This window comes from Callorhinus ursinus, unplaced genomic scaffold (genome assembly GCF_003265705.2).
Source record: "Callorhinus ursinus isolate GAN/ISIS: 27379988/994484 unplaced genomic scaffold, GSC_fseal_2.0 scaffold8, whole genome shotgun sequence".
Lineage (NCBI taxonomy): Eukaryota > Metazoa > Chordata > Mammalia > Carnivora > Otariidae > Callorhinus > Callorhinus ursinus.
In genome coordinates, this window is record NW_027397070.1 from 52,320,315 (window position 1) to 52,341,093 (window position 20,779).

The window sequence follows — 20,779 nt, forward strand, 5'->3', positions numbered from 1 at the left end:
CCCATCATGATCATAACTTATTATTCTATTACCTGTTGTATAACAGGAGCTTGTACTCCACCAGGCTGCATTTGTGGTATAACTTGTTGTTGGAGAACCACTGATTGCTGAGGCTGAAAGATATACTGGGCACCATTGGCTGCTCTGACTACTTGAAGAAGCTGGCCTAAAGCAGAAAGTATGTATTACAAGTTACCATTTTAGCAGTGACCATCTCAAAAAAATGAATTCATAATCAATGTCAAGCCACCAAAATCCCCTAGAAATGATCAAGCAAGAAGTCTAACAATTAAGGGCTGCCAGACACAATAAACATAATCCTCACCTTCTCTCAGTTCCCTCCATGTTCAAATACATTGCTTAAAATGTTTTTCCTTACTCATCATCCCTATAAAGCTCTTTTCCAATAAAGTTTTAACAGATTATGAAAGTTGATTAGAAGTTTAAATTATCTTTACTAACATGTTAAGAGTCATGTAAGAGCAGTAAGATCATATGTTTCAAGGGCTGTTTCTTTTGAAAGCTCTGAAGACATCAAAGTGTAACAGTTCATTAATATCTTGAGCCAAAGCACCAGGATACTTAGCTTCAAAATGCTTAAAACAAAAGTTTGCTGAACCAATTATCATTGCCACATAATACTGAGTGTATGCCTGCCTTAAACACAGAGAAGTGAATCCCTCTCTTTATTGTTTTAGATGATACAGAATCTTCAATTAATTAAAAAGCAACAATTATATATTAATAAAATATGTAGCAAGATAAACCTCTAGTTCTTTAAAAATTTAGAATCTTATTAACAAAATAACAAGAAATTCTATAATTAAAATTAGAGAGAATACTTAACATCCATGTAAATAAATTCTTCCATTAATATGCCAAAAATCACAAGTAAAGTTTGTCATTCTATGCAGAGATATTATGTAAAACAGAATGCAATAAAATACTATAGGATTTAGTTTGATATCACAAATTCATTCAAATAAGTTTAACTTATATGGCAGGTTAAATGTGTTTAACAAAAAAATATGTAAATATTTCTATATAATCATACTTATTCAGTAATAGGATTCTCATTCACAGATCAAAAGCTCAAGCACAATTTTCATCTTCTCTACTACAGCCTCAGCAGTAATTATTATTTAATGTGCTACAGTACTCAATATTTTTTAATAACCTAAGTCAAATGATAAAAGAAATACTGACTTTGTCTTTCTTTGAGGCCAAAACAAAGACTAGATGTTACAATTTTCTGAGTTATACATATAAATAATGGTTCCGTTACTCCTCATTACCTGAATTTGTTAATATCTGCTGAACAGGTGTCACACCTGCAGGGAGTGCCAAGGTAGCAGCTGTAGCAGCAGCACTCTGAAAAAAACAAAGGAAAAACAATCAAAACCACATATGTGCATAACGGTACCTCAATTTATCTCTGGCACATTTTCATAGTATTTGAAGTTTATCGTTTAGTATATACCAAAATGAAAAGTTTTAACAAGACTAAATCCCATTTTATAAAATGATACAATGAAGATCATCTAGCCTAAATGCCTTACTTAAGTACTTCAATGAAGTAGAATAATATAATTGGGGTGTTTTTTTCCCTGGAGAATGCGCTCTAAGGAAACCTCACACATACATACTGACACTGCCATACAATTATAAAATATCCATTCCATTATTTCTTTTCCTACTCTATATCCTCACTCCCAATTCCCTGTTGTCAATTACAGTTGACCCTTAAGCAATGCAGGGGCTAAGGGCACCAACTCTTCACACAAGTGAAAATCCACATATAAACTTTTGACTTCCCAAAAACTAAATAGCCTACTGTTGACCAGAAGCCTTACCAGTAACATAAATGGTCAATTAACACCTATTTTGTATGATATATATATTATCTATTGTATTCTACAATAAAGTAAGCTAGAGGAAAGAAAATATATACCTTATTTATCGAAAATAACCATATTTATATCAAAAAATCTGCATATAAATGGACCCATACAGTTCAAACCCAAATTGTTCAAGGTCAACTGTAATATACTTTAAGTATATTAACAGTATATACTGTAAGTATCTTCATTTTAGAATTCTTAATATTTTTAATTTATACCAGAATCAACAGGGCTTTAAGGAAAACCTTGTATCAGAAGGCTGAGCTTGTAGAGCTAGCAATTCTACGATGCCCTAAGATGACAATATTGGCACTATATGTAGGTGAAACATACATTAATAATAGTTTTATTAACACAAAAAACATCTAAAAATCTTAAAAGTCACCAACTTTAATTTCTACATTTTAAAATGGAGATAGTATCTGACATTTAAGTCAAAAAAAAAAAATACATGGGTGTACTCTGAATCTCTTTAAATCCAGGATAAATTTTTCATTTACTGCTTCTGGAGACTTCTCCCCCCTTTCCTCCAAAAGAATTACACCACATTTTTACTGTTTTTTTTAATTCTATACTCAAAGTAGTTCCATGCATCTCACTGTAACTATATATAGAGGTAATTTTTCTCCCTCATCCTTCAATCTTTTGAAAGGTACCAAGTCTTCATATACCAATCTAACACATACATTTTTAGAAACACCTCTATTTGGTAAGCTCTGAGAAATAAATTTAACTGTGCTCTGAAGATGCTAATGCCAGAGAAGTCAACAATTCTTGGAAAATTATACGCAAGTAGGTTCATGACACTACTATCTAGTCTAGACTCCACATACAGTGTTCTAAGAAAATGTGCTTCTTGTTGCCATTTGATAGACCTAACTAGTTTCTACATCTAAAGCCTCAAATTCCCACTATGTCCCCAGAATCCAGCTATAGCCCCACCAGGTTCTTCTCATTTTTAAATAAATCTTGTCTGTACAGACAAATGAAAGGTAATTTAAGTCTAAGGAACACATTAACAACCACTTACTACTGAGAAATTCTATTCAGAAATATTAATATTCAGATTTTATAAGATTAATAGATCTCCCTCTACTGGCAAAATGACAACTGTAGTTTCTACACAGCATACATGACAAAATAATCACCTGCACACCTCTGCACATTCAAGATGCTATCAATAAATATCTGTTGAGTGACATACCATACACAAACCATCTTTTATCAATGTCTACTGAAAATTTCTTCTTGTATTTTATGAAACAGCCTTAAAATGAATAATGCATTAGAGCAATTATTTCAAAAGAGAACCTGCAAAACTGGTTTGATATAAGGTCCTGTTTTGTAGGTTCCCTGAAACAGCTTTCTCCCTAATATATTATCACTATCCTACATTCTTATTAAAGTACATAACTTTTCAATGTTCATTTCCAAAGCATGCCTAACTTTTAAAAAAATCAAAACTGGAATAAAATCTTGCCATCTGCAATGACATGGATGGAGCTAAAGTGTATTACATTAAGTGAAATAAGTCAGTCAGAGAAAGACAAATACTGTGTGATCTCACTCATATGTGGAATTTAAAAAAGAAAACGGATGAACATATGGGAAGGGGGAAAAGAAAAAGAGGAGGGAGGAAAAACAAGCCATAAGAGACTCTTAACAAAAGAGAACAAACTGAGGGTTGATGGAGGGAGGTGAACAGGGAATGAGCTGAAGGGGAATGGGTATTAAGGAGGGCAACTGTTATGATGAGCAATGGGTATTGTATGTAAATGATGAATCACTGAATTCTACTCCAGAAACCAATATAGCACTGTATGTTAACCAACTAAAATTTAAATTAAAAAAAAGAAAATGGAAATCAATCAATCAATCAATCAATCAAATGGGTATCTTCGACTCGGGAATAATAATTCAAACAAACAAAACCAAAAAACTTTTATTTGTAAAGAACCTACAGTGACTATACTTCAGAACATATAAAATACATGGAGCAAACACTGAAAACATCAACTAAAATACTAAAATACACATAAATGCCAACACCTTTTATTGATAGATGTTTCTGATCTATGATCTGTTTAAATACATGCTCTTCAAAATCAAGGAGACATAACAAGTAAGAGAAGGACCACTAATTTTGCCCCAGTCTCTTTAAACACTATTTTAATTCAAAATTTTCTTTCAAACACTTAAAATTCTTAGAAATCAGATGGGCCTACTGCAAGTCATTCTACAAAATTTTCTGTTTTAAAAGGACAAAAGTCAGAGCGCCTGGGTGGCTTGGTGGTTTAAATGGCCGATTCTTGATTTCGGCTCAGGTCATGATCTCAGGGTCCTGGGATCAAGCCCTGTGTCTGCCTTTGTAGTCAGCAGGGAGCCTGCTCCCCCTCCCTCTGTCCCTCCACCTGTGTTGTGTGTGCGCATGCTCTCTTTCCTTCTCTGTTAGATGAATAAATAAATCTTAAAAAACAAAAGGACACAAGTTATTCCCTAGGAAACAGTCTCAATAGCATAAACTGCAATATAGATCCTACAGTGAGACTTTCATTTTTAAGAATGGAGGTTAAGAAATTTGGGGCCTTAGACTTGAAATGGAATTTTCTGAATGATAAGAATTCTTGTGATTCCATGATAGGCTGGAATTTTGTGATTTTTATGAAGAACTGATTCCAGCAATCTGAACTACAAGGACAAATAGATATCCTTGATTCTTTTGTGAATTTAAAAACTGTAATTTCTACTATCATGTAGAAATTTGTAATTCTGTAAAGCTATAAATTTGTAAGGCTGGTATATTTAAAAAAGGAGTCATTTGTCTAGTACGTAAGCCCTGTTTCCTATCTGGCTTATCAATCACAGATGAGCTTTGAGGTTAAACTACTCATTACTCACCAAACAGAAGTGATTTTTTAAAATACTGCTTTTTCAGGGCACCTGGGTGGCACAGTCGGTTAAGTGTTCAACTCTTGGTTTTGGCTCAGGTCATGATCTCAGAATTGTGAGAGCAAGCCCTGAATCAGGCTCTGCCGTTCTGTGTGGAGTCTGCTAAAGATTCTCTTTCCCTCTCCACGCCGCCCCCACCCCTCTCTCTCTAAAATAAATAAATCTTTGAAAAATATATATTTTTGCTTTTTCATTAAAAAAAAGATCTGGAAAAAATCTCATTGCTAGCAGTAAGAGATTTTTATAAAAAGTGACTCTTGCCTTTAAATGAAAGATTTGAATGTATTTAAGAATGTCAGAGGTGAGACTCCACTAACAGTCTATTTATTGTAAACAAAGAGAAGCCATTTATGAGAAAGTGCTGGAATAATTATTCTAATTTAAAAAACTTTAAGTATATAGGTAAAGATTCTCTAAGAATCTGAAGTAATTTTTCTAATTTTAGTTATATGGTACTATATTTGATGGAAAATACTACATGCCCTAAATGAAATTTGAAAATTTGAGGACTTAAATGTTCAGTGAATATCCCTTAGAAATACCAAAAGACTAATGCATAATAAACTCAACTGGTTAAAATGTATTTTAAAGTAATAATATACACATTGTAATAAATCTTATTAAGCTATGCTATGGTTAAATCAGAGCAAAAATTTTTAAAGGTTTGGTCTTAAGAACAGTTACCCTGAACTATCCGAACAGTTCATTTTCATTTTTAAAGTTTATAATTCTTAGCATTCCTGACCTCTAGTAATTAATGGGTCTTCTGAAACAACTATAATTGGCACATTATGTTTGGCAGGTCCCCTAAACCCATTTTCCAAAAATAGCTTGGGATGAAATAGCTCTCACAAAGCATCCTTCATTTGGTATTTTCAACAGAAAACTGCATAATTTTATGAATCTCTCTGTCTAAATATCAAGTTAAACTTTAGATCTGCTGCTAAATCCAATAATTAGGAAACCAAATAAAACAGCCATTTTGTTCAAGTTTTGAATAAACTTCAGGTTGTTAACACACAACATACCTGGGCATAATCACAATTTTGAGTTAGAATAAGTAGAGCCAAAATGCTATGTTCTGAGTCTTACCATGTTTGATGCATTCATATGTTGTATCAGCTTAGAATCAGGAACTATAACTTGTGGTGCAGCAGCTATTAAAAAAAAAAAAGAGTACAAGTGCAAACAAGGAACCATGAGGCTGTTTCATAATCCTAAGAATACTATACAATGCTGAAAACTTTTTTCCTGTTTTCTGCATTCAAATGCATTCACCTGTTTGATACCTCAGACTGTTACCAATTTCTACAGCAAATAACAGCTATGATATACCCATCTTATACTGGAAAACATCAATTAAAAAAAAAGATTTGAATAACAACACCTAAGGATATAAAGGAATTTGGTAACATGAAGTAGTGAGATACCTAATACATACATACATATATATATATATATATATATATACACACACACACTCATATATATATGTATACACACATACACACAGCTCTGTGCATTCTTAAACTGGAAATTTTCAAACACAACTTAATTGTCTTGCTAACTCAATATTGTTTTGCTGATACACTACTATCATTAAATGAGTTAGTAACCCATTAAGAATGAGCCCCAAAAAACCATTTAACTAGTTGTCTTTAATCTACATAGCCCTCTTCTCCCATTTGACCGTTGCCAAAATCTTAAGTTACTTCCACCAACTTTTTAAAAAATATAAATCAGAAATAATAGCAATGTTAAAAAAAAATGAAAGAAAGAAAGAATGGCAATGTTACGTAAGTATAAAAGGAGTTAAGTGTTTGATTCCGCAAATTTCAGAGAATAAACAGATAATCCCATTATCCTAATATTCTCTGAGTGAAGAAAATCAAATTTTAATTTATGATGACCTAAAATCCTAGTGCCAGGCCTGAAGGCAATAGGAGGAACAGTCATCAAAACAGATCAAAAGGATAAAATTATTTGATGCAGGTATAGAATAAAACCAAATATTAAAAGTCTTATTTGGTATAAACAGTAAAAAAAATCCAAACAGACATTTCTACCATGCATTACTTACTATATATCACTGTCAATTTTAAGTCTTATATATTCTCAAGATACTCTCAAATGAGGCAAATGGGTAACTAAACCGTTACCTTAAAATAAAACTTGTCATTTATCTTCATTCTCCTCTCCAGTAACAAGATTTACAAAACTCAAATGCTAGGGAAGTTTCATAACTGAATACATATGTCTCAAGACAGAAAATACTTATTACATGTAACAGACCAAACTTCCAAGCCTTCTCAGGGCCCAAATTTTCCTTAGCACTGAAATGTTGGAAGAAATGAAAGCCTTTTATAAAGCTTCAGTGAAACAAATCTATAAATTTACTTGCACAGTACAAAGCACTATGGACACACTCTATAAATACTTCGGTTTTTCTTACCTCTAAACTAAGTAAATAAATTAAGATATGCTATATATACATACTCTTCACTTAAAAGAAATCTAATTCAGTCAGTTTACACTTAAAGTATTAGGGAATTGAAATTTCAGACTGCCACACTTACAAAACTCCCCCAGTTTAAGATATATTTATAAAAACCAAACTTAAATGTCTGAAGAAATCAATTTCATAAAGAAAGTAGGTAACGATTTTACCATATAAAATAACGAAACCCTTAGTAATAAATCTTTATAGGTCTGATGTATTTTAGGAAATCCACCATTATGTAGCCTTCTCAAAAGAAAATAGTAATACACTTATATCATCTTAGGCTCTCAATTAGTTAACTACTTGTTTATCATTACTACAATATAGAATCCACGTTTTATACAAAATTTGTACGTAAATACACAGAGTCAATAGAAAGGGAAAACCTACAGTATTTCTCTTCTTTGGAAAATGACAAATTTCATTTCCAAGTTGTAAGCAGAAAAATACATCCAGTCTCACCTTGCTGTGATGCAGGAATAAGGACCTGCTGGGTCTGCGCTTGCTGAGGTACCGTCTGCTGTGGCTGAGTTTGCTGATGGTGGTGGTGGTGGTGATGTTGCTGTTGCTGGGGTTGATGCTGCTGCTGAACTTGCAATAAAAGCTGCTGTTCTTCCGAATGAAATCCATCTACTGCCCTAGACTGCATTAGTTTATTCTCCCACAACTAAGGCAAAGAAAAGTAAGGAAGATTCTAAGTGAATGTTAGTGAAGATAACTCTGAACATATGGACAAACCATATTTTACTAGTCTGTTTATAAAATTCTTTCATTTTCAAAACTGATAAAACCAATCTCTAATAAAATAAACCTCTAATTCTTACCCAAGTATATACAATAATGAAAATTAACTTTTAAAGTATCAAATTTATTTTTTGCTATTTTAGAGTAATGAAGAATTTTGTTTCTTTTTATATCTTCAAACTTTCTTCAGTAATTCCTTAGTAATTCCAGGCAGAATTTCATATAAGCAATTTTTTAATAATCAAAGATTATCCTTTTTTAACATCAAATCAATTCTTAACTATTTTCATGGAAGTCTCCCTTTAATGAAATATCTAATTTTTATTTTTTTATTTTATTTTTTTTTTTAAAGATTTTATTTATTTATCTGAGAGAGAGAATGAGATAGAGCATGAGAGGGGAGAGGGTCAGAGGGAGAAGCAGACTCCCCGCTGAGCGGGGAGCCCGATGCGGGACTTGATCCCGGGACTCCAGGATCATGACCTGAGCCGAAGGCAGTCGCTTAACCAACTGAGCCACCCAGGTGCCCCGAAATATCTAATTTTTAAATTATACATGTAAAACATAAATTCATCCTTTCTTGATCTGAACATTGAGAAACATTACAGAGGCAATTCTGAGGTTAGAAAAGCCTAACTTTCCATCTGTCTGATCCTACACAAGAAAAAAGAAACAGCAATACCTAATGCTTTTAGAGGCACTCTCAACCCTCCACACCTTTTGAAATTTCCCCTATCTTCCATCATCACAAGGAATAACAATCCTTTTCTGCTCTGCCACTTCTCTAGTTTCTCCTCTCACCCTAGGACAGCTATTACGATGGAGAAAAAAAATGAGACACAGGCAAAAGACAGAAGATAAAATATTTATGACTATTTCATACTTTTCCCTAACACATTTCCTCTCTACCAGACTTAGTGTTCAATCTGGAGAACCTCAACCCTTAAAATAAATTGCCCAAGAAAGAAACAAACTATTTTTTAAAATATACAAATGAAATGTAATTCAGTTATTTTGGGGGCACCTGGGTGGCTCAGTCAGTTAAGCGTCCAACTCTTGATTTTGGCTTTAAGCTCTGCAGTCTGTTTGCCCCTCCTGCCCCCCTCCCCACCCCCACTCTTGAGCACACATGTACTGTCTCTCTCTCTCTCAAATAAATATTTTAAAAATAATAATTCAGTCATTTTGTACACAAGCACCTAGCACCTACACACACTGTTTTTTCCCCTAGGATATGCTCGTGGAATACTGCCTAACACACCTGAGACTTCTATGAGATCCTTCAAAAAGGTCCTTTTACCATACTCACAATGATTTTTATCATCTTCCAACACTTCCAACTGTTCTAGAAATTCTATATTTGTAGCTACATGCTAATAACATTTCCAGCATATCGCTAATGGCTTGCTAAAAAAGTAAACTAAAGGTCAATCTCCCAAAGCAACCATTCCCCTTAGCAAGCTCAGTATTTAGATTTGCCTGAAGCCTGTTCTTATAGAGATAGTAACAATCTCTCTCTCACGGGTTGTTGTAAGGACTCAGTAACATATTTGTGCAAAACGTTTATCAGAATCTAGCATAAACTCAGGGAACAATAAATGTTAGTTTTCATTATTACGGTTGTGGTGCTATTAATAGTGTAATAGAGCATTACACCAGAAGTAAGAAACACAGTCCTGGTTTGGCCACTATTCAGCTTTGTGAACAAATTATGTATCTTTCTTGGGCATTTTCCTCTTTATCTAAAAAGAGGACAGGGTGCCTGGGTGGCTCGGTCGTTAAGCGTCTGCCTTCGGCTTAGGTCATGATCCCAGGGTCCTGGGATCGAGTCCCACATCGGGCTCCTTGCTCAGCGGGGAGTCCAGTTCTCCCTCTCCCTCTGCCCCTGCTTGTGTCCCCTCTCTCGCTGTGTCTCTCTCTGTCAAATAAATAAATAAATAAAGTCTTTAAAAAAATAAAAAACAAAAAGAGGACAAATTGAATTACTTCTAAAATCACTTCCAGCTAAGAAATCTAAGTCTCTGAAAAATCTCAAATTAAAAACAGCTAGAGTTCCTCCTAAGGTAACAATTATTTTCCAAGAGCTCAAGTTGTATCTGGTTCATCTCTGTAGAGTGGGCATCTAGCATAGCACATAGGACAAAACGGAAACTTACACACTGAATAAAATACATTCCAACTAACATATTATATACAAAGGCTCCCAAACAGTCTGCATTTACCCAAAACTTCTACACTTCTTTTGTCTGTTCTAAAACAAAACAAAACCTAGCCTCTGGTAAGCCAAAAATCAAGGTACCATTGGATACAGTTGTTTAAACCATGATTTTTAAAAAAATTTTTTAAGATTTTATTTATTTATTTGACAGAGAGAGAGACAGCGAGAGAGGGAACACAAACAGGGGGAGAGGGAGAGGGAGAAGCAGGCTTCCCACTGAGCAGGGCAAAGCACTGTTCCAATCTATCCTTACTGGTATGGCCCTGGTTCAAGTCCTTTCCTCCCACAAGTACTACCATAAAGTGTAATGACTAAGCCCACTGAGCTCCCCACATCAAGTCATAAATTCTGCAAATAATTCCTGAGATCTATGTACTAGACACTACTAGAGGCACTGAGAACAGACAGTGAACAAACCTGACAAAAATCCTCCTCCTCACAGGGTCTACATTCTAATGAAAACTTGCTCTTCCAATCTATCCTCTCTAAATCAGTGGTCCTCAAAATGTGGTCATCAGCATCACCTGAGAACTTGTTAGGCATACTAATTCTCAGGCCCCACGCCAGACCTACTGACTCAGCAACTCTAGGGATGGAGCCAAAAATCTGTTTTAATAACCCACCCAGGTCACTTTAATGCACGCTATTAAAGTCTAAACCAATGCTTTTCAAAGTGCACATTGCAACCCATTAGTAGGTTGTTAAAAGTCAATTTAATTTTTTTTTATTTTTTGGTGTATGTTATTGAATTAAAAAGAAAATGTCAGACTGTGCCTCAATCAGGTCAGACTCTCTGGAGCAGAGGTCCAAAAATCTGCATTTTAACTAGCACCCCAGAGAATCTTTCTCACATAAAGATCAAGCTCCTTAATACAGAATTATGTTACTTCTCTGCTACTATAATTTGCATTCTACTTTCCTAACAGTGTCCAAGTACTTGCAGTTCCCTGAATATACCATACATAGCTCATGTCTAAATCTCAGTAAACTATTCCCTGACTAGCAGTCTTCCCTCACGATTCCCTAAACAATGGTAACGTCTGTCACACAGCCTCAAGAGAAATCACTCACTGCCTCCAAACCCTAGAAATATTTCTATCATACTTTTCACACTAAGTCTACCTTCTCTACTGAAGTATGAACTCCTTCAAGGCAGAGACTTATTCAGGAGCTAACAAAATGACTAAGAACTTATCAGACATTTAGTAATTTCAAAGAAGAAGAGGGAAAACAAACTTGTTTTCTAGCATAATGTTTCTCTGTAAGGATGCTACTGACATTTTGGCCAGGACAATTCTTCATTGTATAGGGTAGTGCCACAGGAAGTGGACAGAAAAAACAACATTCCTGGCTGTAGCCGACTAAATGCCAAAGGTGCCCACTAGTCATTAAGACAAGCAAACATGGCCCCACACATTTCCAACTGCTGGGGTTTGGTAAGGAGCAGAGGAAAAAGGGGTGTTGGAGTAGTCTATTGAGAAGCCACATTTACTAAGTACCAAATACTGTCCTAGGTAACGTGAAAAATACAAATATAGTACTGTACAAATACTTAGCATTAAACTTATAATATCAAATAATATAAAGTTCAAATCGGCTAAATGTTTTGTTTTAATCCAATTTATTTTAATTGTATTTATCAAAATACGCTGTTTTTTAAATATCAGCTATTTAAAATAACAATGCAATACTGTTTTTGGCAACAGTAATCATGTTAATACTACTGACAACAATCAAGAATACTGAATTGTTACATATTTATTTATTTTGCTTAGGAAATAGAAGAACTCTATTTTTATAATACTATTTTCCCTCCAACACAGTAGCTATTATTTCTGTCAATCCTGTTTCATCAATCTTTGCCAGGTCTCTGAAATTAGACATGGAGAAAATTCATTTTCTGTTCCCCAAATGGCTATAATGTACATCTATAGATCATATTAACTAGATTAATCCTGTATTGTATTCTTACTGTGCACTTTGCGAGTAACTTTACACGTACAGACTCATTTTTACAAAATCCTGTAACGCATTGTTATTATCTCCTTTTTACAGAGAAAAACCTGAAGAACAGTTAAGTAATTTATCCAAGACCACCAACAGGTAGCAGACAAAAGTGGGAAATAATCCAGGCAGTCTGACTCCAGTGTTCCCAGTTAGGGAACCTGGATGCTGAGAGTGAAGACTGAATGTTCTTTAAATTCTACACCCCAGACCCCTCGCTTGCCTCATCCTAGTCCCAGCTCTGGTCCAAGTTTTAATCTCTACACTACATTGCTGCTATCACAAAAGGTCTAGTCACAATTCCTTTTTACTGGTAAGTATTGTATATGTCATCTGGAGACAAAAGGCCTACATTCAAGTCTCTACCATTTGCTAAATGACCTTATCAAAGGATATTCCAAGTCTATTTTTTGATCTATAAATTTGTGATTAAATCTACTATTTCCTGGCAGTTTGCCAGGCTAGAAATTTGAAGAATTCTACTTTCACAAAACATCTAGCTCCTGAATAAATACAAGAAAACTGCACTCCTGGGCTCCCTTGAAATGCGGTTGGGGTACAGAGTTTTCCCCAAGGATAAATGAAGTAGAAAATAATAGATTGTTCAAGTTATGACCCAAGTATTTATATATAACTAGAGTATACTTAGAATAATGGTTCTCAATCAGGGGTAGTTTTGCCCCCCCAGGGACATTTGGCAATGCATGGAGACATTTTTGGTTGTCAGAAATGAGCAGTACTACTGGCATTCAGTGGGCAGAGGCCAGGGAGGCTGTTAACATTCTACAATGAACAGAACAACTCTCTGCAACAAAAAATTAACAAATGACAGTAGTGCCAAGGCTGACAAACCTGATCTAGAGACCAATAAACTGAGTTTCAGATTTGTCTCCAATTGAGGAAATTCTCACTTTATTTTATTCAGGAGATCATGTTTTATATATACTTGCTGTTTAGATATGGATAGGTCTAAGTGTAGAAATGAGGATGATTTTATCATTCACTTTGAACAGGATTTGTATTTTTTTTTTTTTTTGAGAGAGAGAGAGAGAGTGAGAGACAGAAGAGCATGAGAGGGAAGAGGGTCAGAGGGAGACGCAGACTCCCTGCCGAGCAGGGAGCCCGATGCAGGACTCGATCCCAGGACTCCAGGATCATGACCTGAGCCAAAGGCAGTCGTTTAACCAACTGAGCCACCCAGGCGCCCTGAACAGTATTTGTAGACTGTCATTCCCACCCATAATTACTCACTAATCCAAAACACAATTTACATTCAAATACAGATTAAAGACTATCAAAACTATGTTTTAGGTGTTTTTTTCTATCTCCCATAGTTTATACATTAAAGTAGGTCCAAAGTGTTTCAAGATAACCTCTGAGAATTGGGTTGACTTTTTTTTAATTGCCTCTCTTCCAGCATTATCTAGTTAAACTTCAAATTACATGCACAGTCATTACTCATCTTAATTCATCATCTAATTCACCATTGTATCCTTTGCAGCAGTGGTGAAATTTTTGATAAAAGTCTCTGAAACAGCCAAGAAGTGGGGAGGAAGGGACTAGAACTAATGACAAAGTCCTTTGTAAACCATAAAACACAAAATTAATGTTAGTTTTTGTTAGCAAGAATGTCTAAACCTATAGAGTCTAATACAATATCTACCAGCCACACATGGTGATTTAAATTGCAATTAACTATAATTAAAAATTCAGTTCTTCAGTTCCATTAACTACATTTCAAGTGCTTAACAGCCACCTGTCACTAGTGGTTACCATACTGGAGGGCACAGATATAGAACATTTATCACCACAGATAGGGCACATTCTGGAAATTCTAATGGGATCCTGAAGAAATTTAGTACAGAGAATTAAAATAACATAAACTCAATTTAGTGTAACAGTTTATTTTTTTTTAAGATCTTTTATTTATTTGACATAGAGAGAGAGCACAAGCAGGTGGAGTAGTAGTTAGAGGGAGGGGAGAAGCAGGCTCCCTGCTGAGCAAGGAGCCCAATGTGGGGCTTGATCCCAGAACCCTGGGATCATAACCTGAGCTGAAGGCAGCTGCTTTACCAACTAAGCCACCTAGGCACCCCAACAGTTTATTTTTAAATCCAGTTACAACCCACAATAGAAGAGTATGCTCCATCTGAAAAACAGCAAAATATTAAACTACTTTGTTCTGTTAGATTCTGGAGCCATGTTTGTTATTAACTAATTTAATTAAATATTTCCTGAATACCAACCACATATGCGAAGCACTGTGCTCTACAGAGGCTAGGGATTCAAAGTATTCATTTTTATCATTAAAGGATTTTTATCATTAAAAACTAGCCATCAAACAAATCAATGTATAAATATAATATTCATATATTATATACATTATATATATATTACACTAATATATATTTGAACTGTCAAATGTAATAAAAATACAAGTAGATCTATTTATAATCTCAAAGACATCTCCTTCTCTTTGGAGAGAATCCCTCGATTCTACTGGGACCAGTAGGAAAAATCAATTCCCCACACTTGTTATCTACAAGAGTAGATAACAAACAACCTGGATTGACTACTTGTTTGATTTAGGGTAGATTAAAGACTTTGGAACTGATTTTCTACATTTAAAAATGTTGTATCTTCTACATAAGGTCAAAGTACTTCAAGGACAACCATTATATGAGTGTAAGATAAACTGCAAAGTATTTGCTCTACATAACACAAAGGAATCTTATTCTCTTATTCATATCCTGAGATAGATACTTTATGCTATTTAAGCAGTTTACATTGCCATTCTTCCAACTCAGGCCTCAAGAGTTGGCATTCTTTCACTTGTATTTTTGGATGCCTACTCATCACTTTTAATAACCATTACATTTCTCTCAAGGTAAATACAAATTTCATTTCACTTAAATGTATGTATTTTTCCTTCCTCACACAAGCAGATTCTTATCAAAAACTCCACAGAAGTTACCCACAGATGCGTAAATACTCTTAAGATAGATTTCATCACCATAAAGGAGAGGTTCACTTTATTTAAAATAAGTTCCTAAACTACAGCCTCCACACTTCCACTGAATAGATAAATGATAACAAAACAAATGTTCTTAACATTAACTGTGATTACTTATTTGTACATAGTCCTCAAGGAGCTCAATACCCAATTTCTAAGCCAGCAGTTCTAGAACTTTTGAGTCTCAGGATCCTTTATCACTTTCGAAAAATTACTGAGAACCTCTAAGAGCTTTTATGAAATTATAACTAAGTTGGGTTTCTTGTTTACAAATTCATTTAAAAACAGCAATGTATCCATCATGTTAACATAAACAACACATTTTTTAACAAAAATAACCAAATCAAATTTAGTGACAAATAGCTTAAAGGAAAAATAGCTGGATTCTCCTATCTGCTTCTACAACCATCTTATTGCTTTGGTTGAATACATGAAGAAAATCTGTCTTCGCACACCTAAAACAGTTGGGAAAAGAAGTGTTTTAAGTGATGGTTTCTTTAAAGTTAGCTACAATGTAGAATCTGAAACCATACACCAATGAACTTTCATACTTTTATATTAAAATCCATTAATTTATCTTTCACTTTGAAGGGATTTTGCAACATCATGCAGTGGTCATTTGGAAAATATAAGTTCAGTGAATTATGCAGTATTCCAAATATTAACACATTTCATTAAAGAATATCAAATAATAGCATTTCTTAATATTAACAGTGATCTCATCTTGACTCTTCAGTACACATCTTTTTAATATTCACTGCATCAAAATGGGAAGCATACATAAAGCACTGTGCATATGGAGCAGTTATCTCAAGGGAAAATACTCAATGCATTTGAGTAGCAAGTTTAACTGGCCACTTTTCATAGAATACAACTTTTACTGAAAATATGACAAACTATGATTATTCAGACTTGGGCATCTGGCCAACCTCATGGACCTACTGAAACAATCTGTGGGGAAACCTCAGGACTCCACAGACCTTATTTTGAGAACCACTGTTCTGAGCAATAAGGCAAAAATATTCCATAATTTCACGAGTCATTACAACACCAAGAAAACACAAATGCTAAATAAAAATATCTAATTATTTCTGCTTAAATCCAAAGAAATCCAAGAGACAGAAAACCAGCTCCCAATGTCAAACACATCAGAAACCTAATATTTGGCCCACATAAAAAAAAATCAGACTTAAGAACATAAAATTCTTTTATCAAGCACTTATTTCATCTCCACAACATAAACACTTTTTAGAATACAGGTACGTTAAGACCATAAAAAAAAAAAAGGGGAAAAAAACAAAACTATAGGTATGTCAAATAATTAAGACCATAAATATACAATGTTAATAGTCCATTAGTAATAGTGAATGCTATTACCAGGCACTGTGCTAAGCACTTCATATGATTATTATATTTAATCCTCAAAACAAACCTGTAAGGTAAGTCTGACCAATTCCCATATCACACATAATGAAACTGAAATACAGTGTGCCTAAGAGCAGAGGAAGGATGGATGGTAGAGCTATCTAAAGCTAGCCTCCTTCACCTACCCACATACTGCCTCCTGCAGCAAAGTTGAACGCTCATCCCATGGAAAAATTATGGATCAGTCTCTGGCTGAAGAGAGTATTTTAAGAAAAAAAAAAAAAGTATGACTATTAAAATAACAAGAGGCAAACTCACAGTTTTTAGTTCCATAAGAACTTGTTCATCAACTCCATCATCCAAAAAGATGTCTCTCACATCATTAATAACATCTTCAATCACAGATCTGTACAATTTAGGCTTTAAAGGAAAAATAAAGAAAAAGATCATTTTTCACATATTCAAAACAAATTAAATATAATACAACAGTCATTTTTCCAACTAATCAAAATTTATTTTAGAAGATGTAACTTTAAAGATATGGCCATCCTAACAAACATCATTTGCTTCAATTAAAATGGATTATTTTATGACTGCATATTTTAAAAGAAGTCTTAAAGACTAATACAATTCATATAGTTAAGTCCTTACATATACAAGGTCCACACAATTTCCAGTTATAATTTCCTATGATGTTGTTATAATCAAAACACCTAATGTGACCCAAAAAATAGCCTTATGGGTTGCTAGTATCTGGTTCCTATTATTCTTTCCTTTGACTTCTGTTAGATCTCACAACCTCCTCACTAAGCCTTAACTTACGTCCTTCAGTCATTTGCCTGATAACATCTGCAATCTAATTTAAAAATCACGTAATTTCTATTTTCTGTCAACCAGTCTGTGCCTTTAAGCTACACCATTAAACTGTTCATATACCCACAATAACAGGTCTTAAAGCCCCAGATGAACAAGGCACACTGACTTCTTTCCCAGAATTTCTTTCCTTCAACTACTGCCCAGACGATGCCATGAAATAGAATCATGGACATCCTCAATGTTTATTTTTCTAATTATTATTACTATCATTGTTGGTATTACTTGGGAAGGGTTGGAGGGGAAGATTGTTTCTAGAAGGTTGCCAGAAGAATAAAAGGAGAATAAATGTGAAAGCACTTTCAAAAGTATAAAGTATTTTTTAAAAATCAAAAGGTAATAGTAATTTGCCCAACCCACAACCTATTTTTAACATGTTAAGCAAGAAGTCTGCATGTCAGTGTGATAAAACTAGAGCTATCTTGTTATAAATCCTATCCATTATCACAGTTAAGGTTATCAGCCTTTTTCTTTTAATGTTTGTCATTATTTGTGTTTTATAGCCTGCTAAGGTAAGAACTACTGGTTCTTACCTTAAGAACTACCCAATAAAACCAAGGGTTTGCTTTCATAACCAAACCTCAAAGAGAAATGTTTCACTAGCATCTCTAACAGCAATATTGTTATCACAGGAGAACCCTCTAAGAAAATGTGTTCTTGCAGTGCCAAAACTACAAATAATGAGTTCCTCTGTATAACTTACCTCAACCATTAAAATTTGCTCCTTTTCATCATAACCAGAAAAACAATTCATATATCTGGGTTCTCACCTTTGCTATTCCATTCACTAACCTGCTTTATTTTACCAAATCTGCCTCTGTAAACTTTTAAGTTATTCATGTGCAAAATGTGAAACTCTATAGGGCCTCCTTATTTTAACATTCTGATCCTACATATAAGGAAATTGTCACTGACTATAGATTATCATTTTATCTATGGTGATTTAACCAATGAATTACAAAAATAACATTTAAAAAGTGGTTTTCTTTAAGCCAATAATACTACTTAATGCACTATAAAGAGGAGGTGTAATTTTAAATTGTTACTATGAATCTTAAGTTGATGACATAAATTATTTTTTCAGCAAACTGGATGTTTGGTGTTCTCTGAAGTCAATCACTCCTAAAAATCTTCAGCTTGGAGATCCAGACATTTACAGCTACAAAACTTGCTTTCTTCTGGCGCTCCCTATTTAATGAATTTATCTTGTTTTAGGATTTTGCTTATGCGCCTTAGTTAACCTACAAGTTGACCATTTAATTTCATAAAAGCTCTAAAGGGAAATGTGTATTCTTCATGACATATACACAAAGAATAATTTAGCAGAACTGTTCATAAATTGGTAAGCCCCCATAATACTCATGTTTTTAAAAGCATGGGGGTACACAGGCACTCCCTAAAATAAGCAATTTCCAAGTTATTATTTAAAATGCTAAACCTTACTTAAGCTAAAGTTTTTGCCTTTTACAAAATACAGAGTAATTTAGGTTTGTCCTGGTTTTCAAAACACAGATATTCCAAACTGGTAAACTGAAGAGCCATGACAGTCACTATCTAATGATTATTTAGAAGGTTCCTTTCCAAAGTGTTAGTTCCCTGGGGGAACACTGGAAAGTAAATCAGGTTAACTTCCATCTAGAATATTAATATCCAATGAAATAAAAACACTGCCAACTTATAATTTTTTTGAGATCCAGTTTGCACTAAGCCTCCTTACTCTCATTACTCACAATTCGCCTATACATAAATGTACTGTGGACATAAGGTCCTAGTTGAGGCTTTTAGGCACTTTACTGTTTCTTCAAAAAGCTTCGTGTCTCCAACACTTAATATAGAAAAACAACGGCATATTAGAAGCTTTATTTCTAACATATATTCTGAATACTTGAAGAACAGAACACTACCAAAGTACCCTGCAGCTAACAGTTAATGTAGGAAGCATTTTTTTTAATTCCCGACAGTAACACATTCTCCAATACAAAAACGATTAGACAACTGAGCTACAATTCTCTTTAAAAGCAAAAATAAAAATAAAAAGAAGGTACAGCAATTCTATTTTCCCCTAACAAAGACAGGAAACCCCAGCTGCTGCATCAAAACAACAAAAAACTTGGGACTCTGAAAGCTGCCCTTTTGGGTGCGAAATTACAGCGTAAGGAAAGGACCTAGAAATAAACTGAGCTCTGCACGCTCCTGCCTCTCGCCTCGGGAGCACGCACCTCCCAGCCCCGCTCTCAGCAGCTCTCACTATTTAAAGCCGGATCTAGTGTTTAAATGGAGAGGCGGTGACGTAGGCCTGAAAAGCACCTTCCCATCCTGGCAGAGTCTATATTAGAGAGCGGCAATGGCTCTATATAAACAGGGCAGCCAAAGGGAGGAGGACCACAAGGCTCAGGGACTGAAAAGCAGGGTAAGCGGCCGCAGCCATGATGGATCGACCCGAGTCGCCAACGGTACGGAGTCGGGCGGCCGCGGGCTTGTCTGCGGCGTTTGGGACCGGGCAAAAACGTGTTTTATTGTCAGAATAAAAATAAGAGTGGGGTGGACTAGTGATCACATTGCGTTGGTGACGGACAAGGTTATTTATGTGACTGCTTTTTGCAAACCTACGTGATCGCAAGTAACCAAAAAGGGACAAATGGGAAGAAGTAGGCAAATTTCAAGGCGAAAGCAGGGGCACTGTGACCACTGTAAGCTTTTTTTGTTTGCTTTGGTGCTTTTGCTAGTGGAAGATACGATGGGGGTTTTGCTTCCCCTTCGCCATTTTACCGATTCGGAAGGAACCGAGATAAGTGCTTTTCAACCTTCGTCTTTTTTTTTTTTTTTTTTTAAGAAATATAAAATGGCCCCAGTGAAGGTTCCCTAAGCACAACCGCCAGAAACACCCCAAGTAACCCCTAAAGTAGCCGTTCACCTTCCACTGCATTGAAGTGGACCACTGTGGGTCTTAGGGACTCGCCCAATTCCCTAGACGCGGTTTTTGTTTCGAGGCTGCTCGGGGTGCCCTTCTCTAGACAGCGCGGCCGGGCCCGCTTCGGGGAGGAAGCGGTAGCTTCCCATCCGCCCACCCTCCCGGCGGCCGGGGTCTGGGGCCAGGGCCGCGCGCTCGCCCCGGCCCAACGGCCTCCGCGGCCCGGACCGCCCCGCGGCGGCCCCAGGCCCCGCCGGTGCCCCCGCCCTCCCGCCGCCACCGCCGCCGCCGCCGCCGCCGC

The 20,779-nt window shown here is 35.4% G+C and overlaps 1 protein-coding gene, 1 long non-coding RNA gene and 1 other non-coding gene across 4 annotated transcripts in view; 1 reads left to right on the plus strand and 2 right to left on the minus strand.

Moving 5' to 3' along the window:
• Positions 1-20,779, minus strand: part of GTF2A1 (general transcription factor IIA subunit 1) — a 45,672-nt gene that overhangs the window by 22,853 nt on the left and 2,040 nt on the right. For both annotated transcript variants that reach the window (XM_073895679.1, XM_025869525.2), the window contains exons 2-6: positions 17,013-17,114; positions 7,813-8,017; positions 5,943-6,007; positions 1,296-1,371; positions 33-166 (exon numbers count right to left, since the gene is read on the minus strand). In XM_073895679.1, the coding sequence (XP_073751780.1) occupies positions 33-166; positions 1,296-1,371; positions 5,943-6,007; positions 7,813-8,017; positions 17,013-17,114 (582 nt within the window). The remainder of the gene's footprint in view (positions 1-32; positions 167-1,295; positions 1,372-5,942; positions 6,008-7,812; positions 8,018-17,012; positions 17,115-20,779) is intronic.
• LOC112822883 (small nucleolar RNA SNORA79) lies at positions 6,665-6,808 on the minus strand. The gene has a single exon (XR_003207864.1). It is a non-coding gene; the product is annotated as a small nucleolar RNA SNORA79 (small nucleolar RNA).
• LOC112822129 (uncharacterized) overlaps positions 19,859-20,779 on the plus strand; it is an 11,476-nt gene continuing 10,555 nt past the window's right edge. Inside the window, exon 1 of the long non-coding RNA XR_012379112.1 lies at positions 19,859-20,020. This is a non-coding gene — a long non-coding RNA (uncharacterized lncRNA). The remainder of the gene's footprint in view (positions 20,021-20,779) is intronic.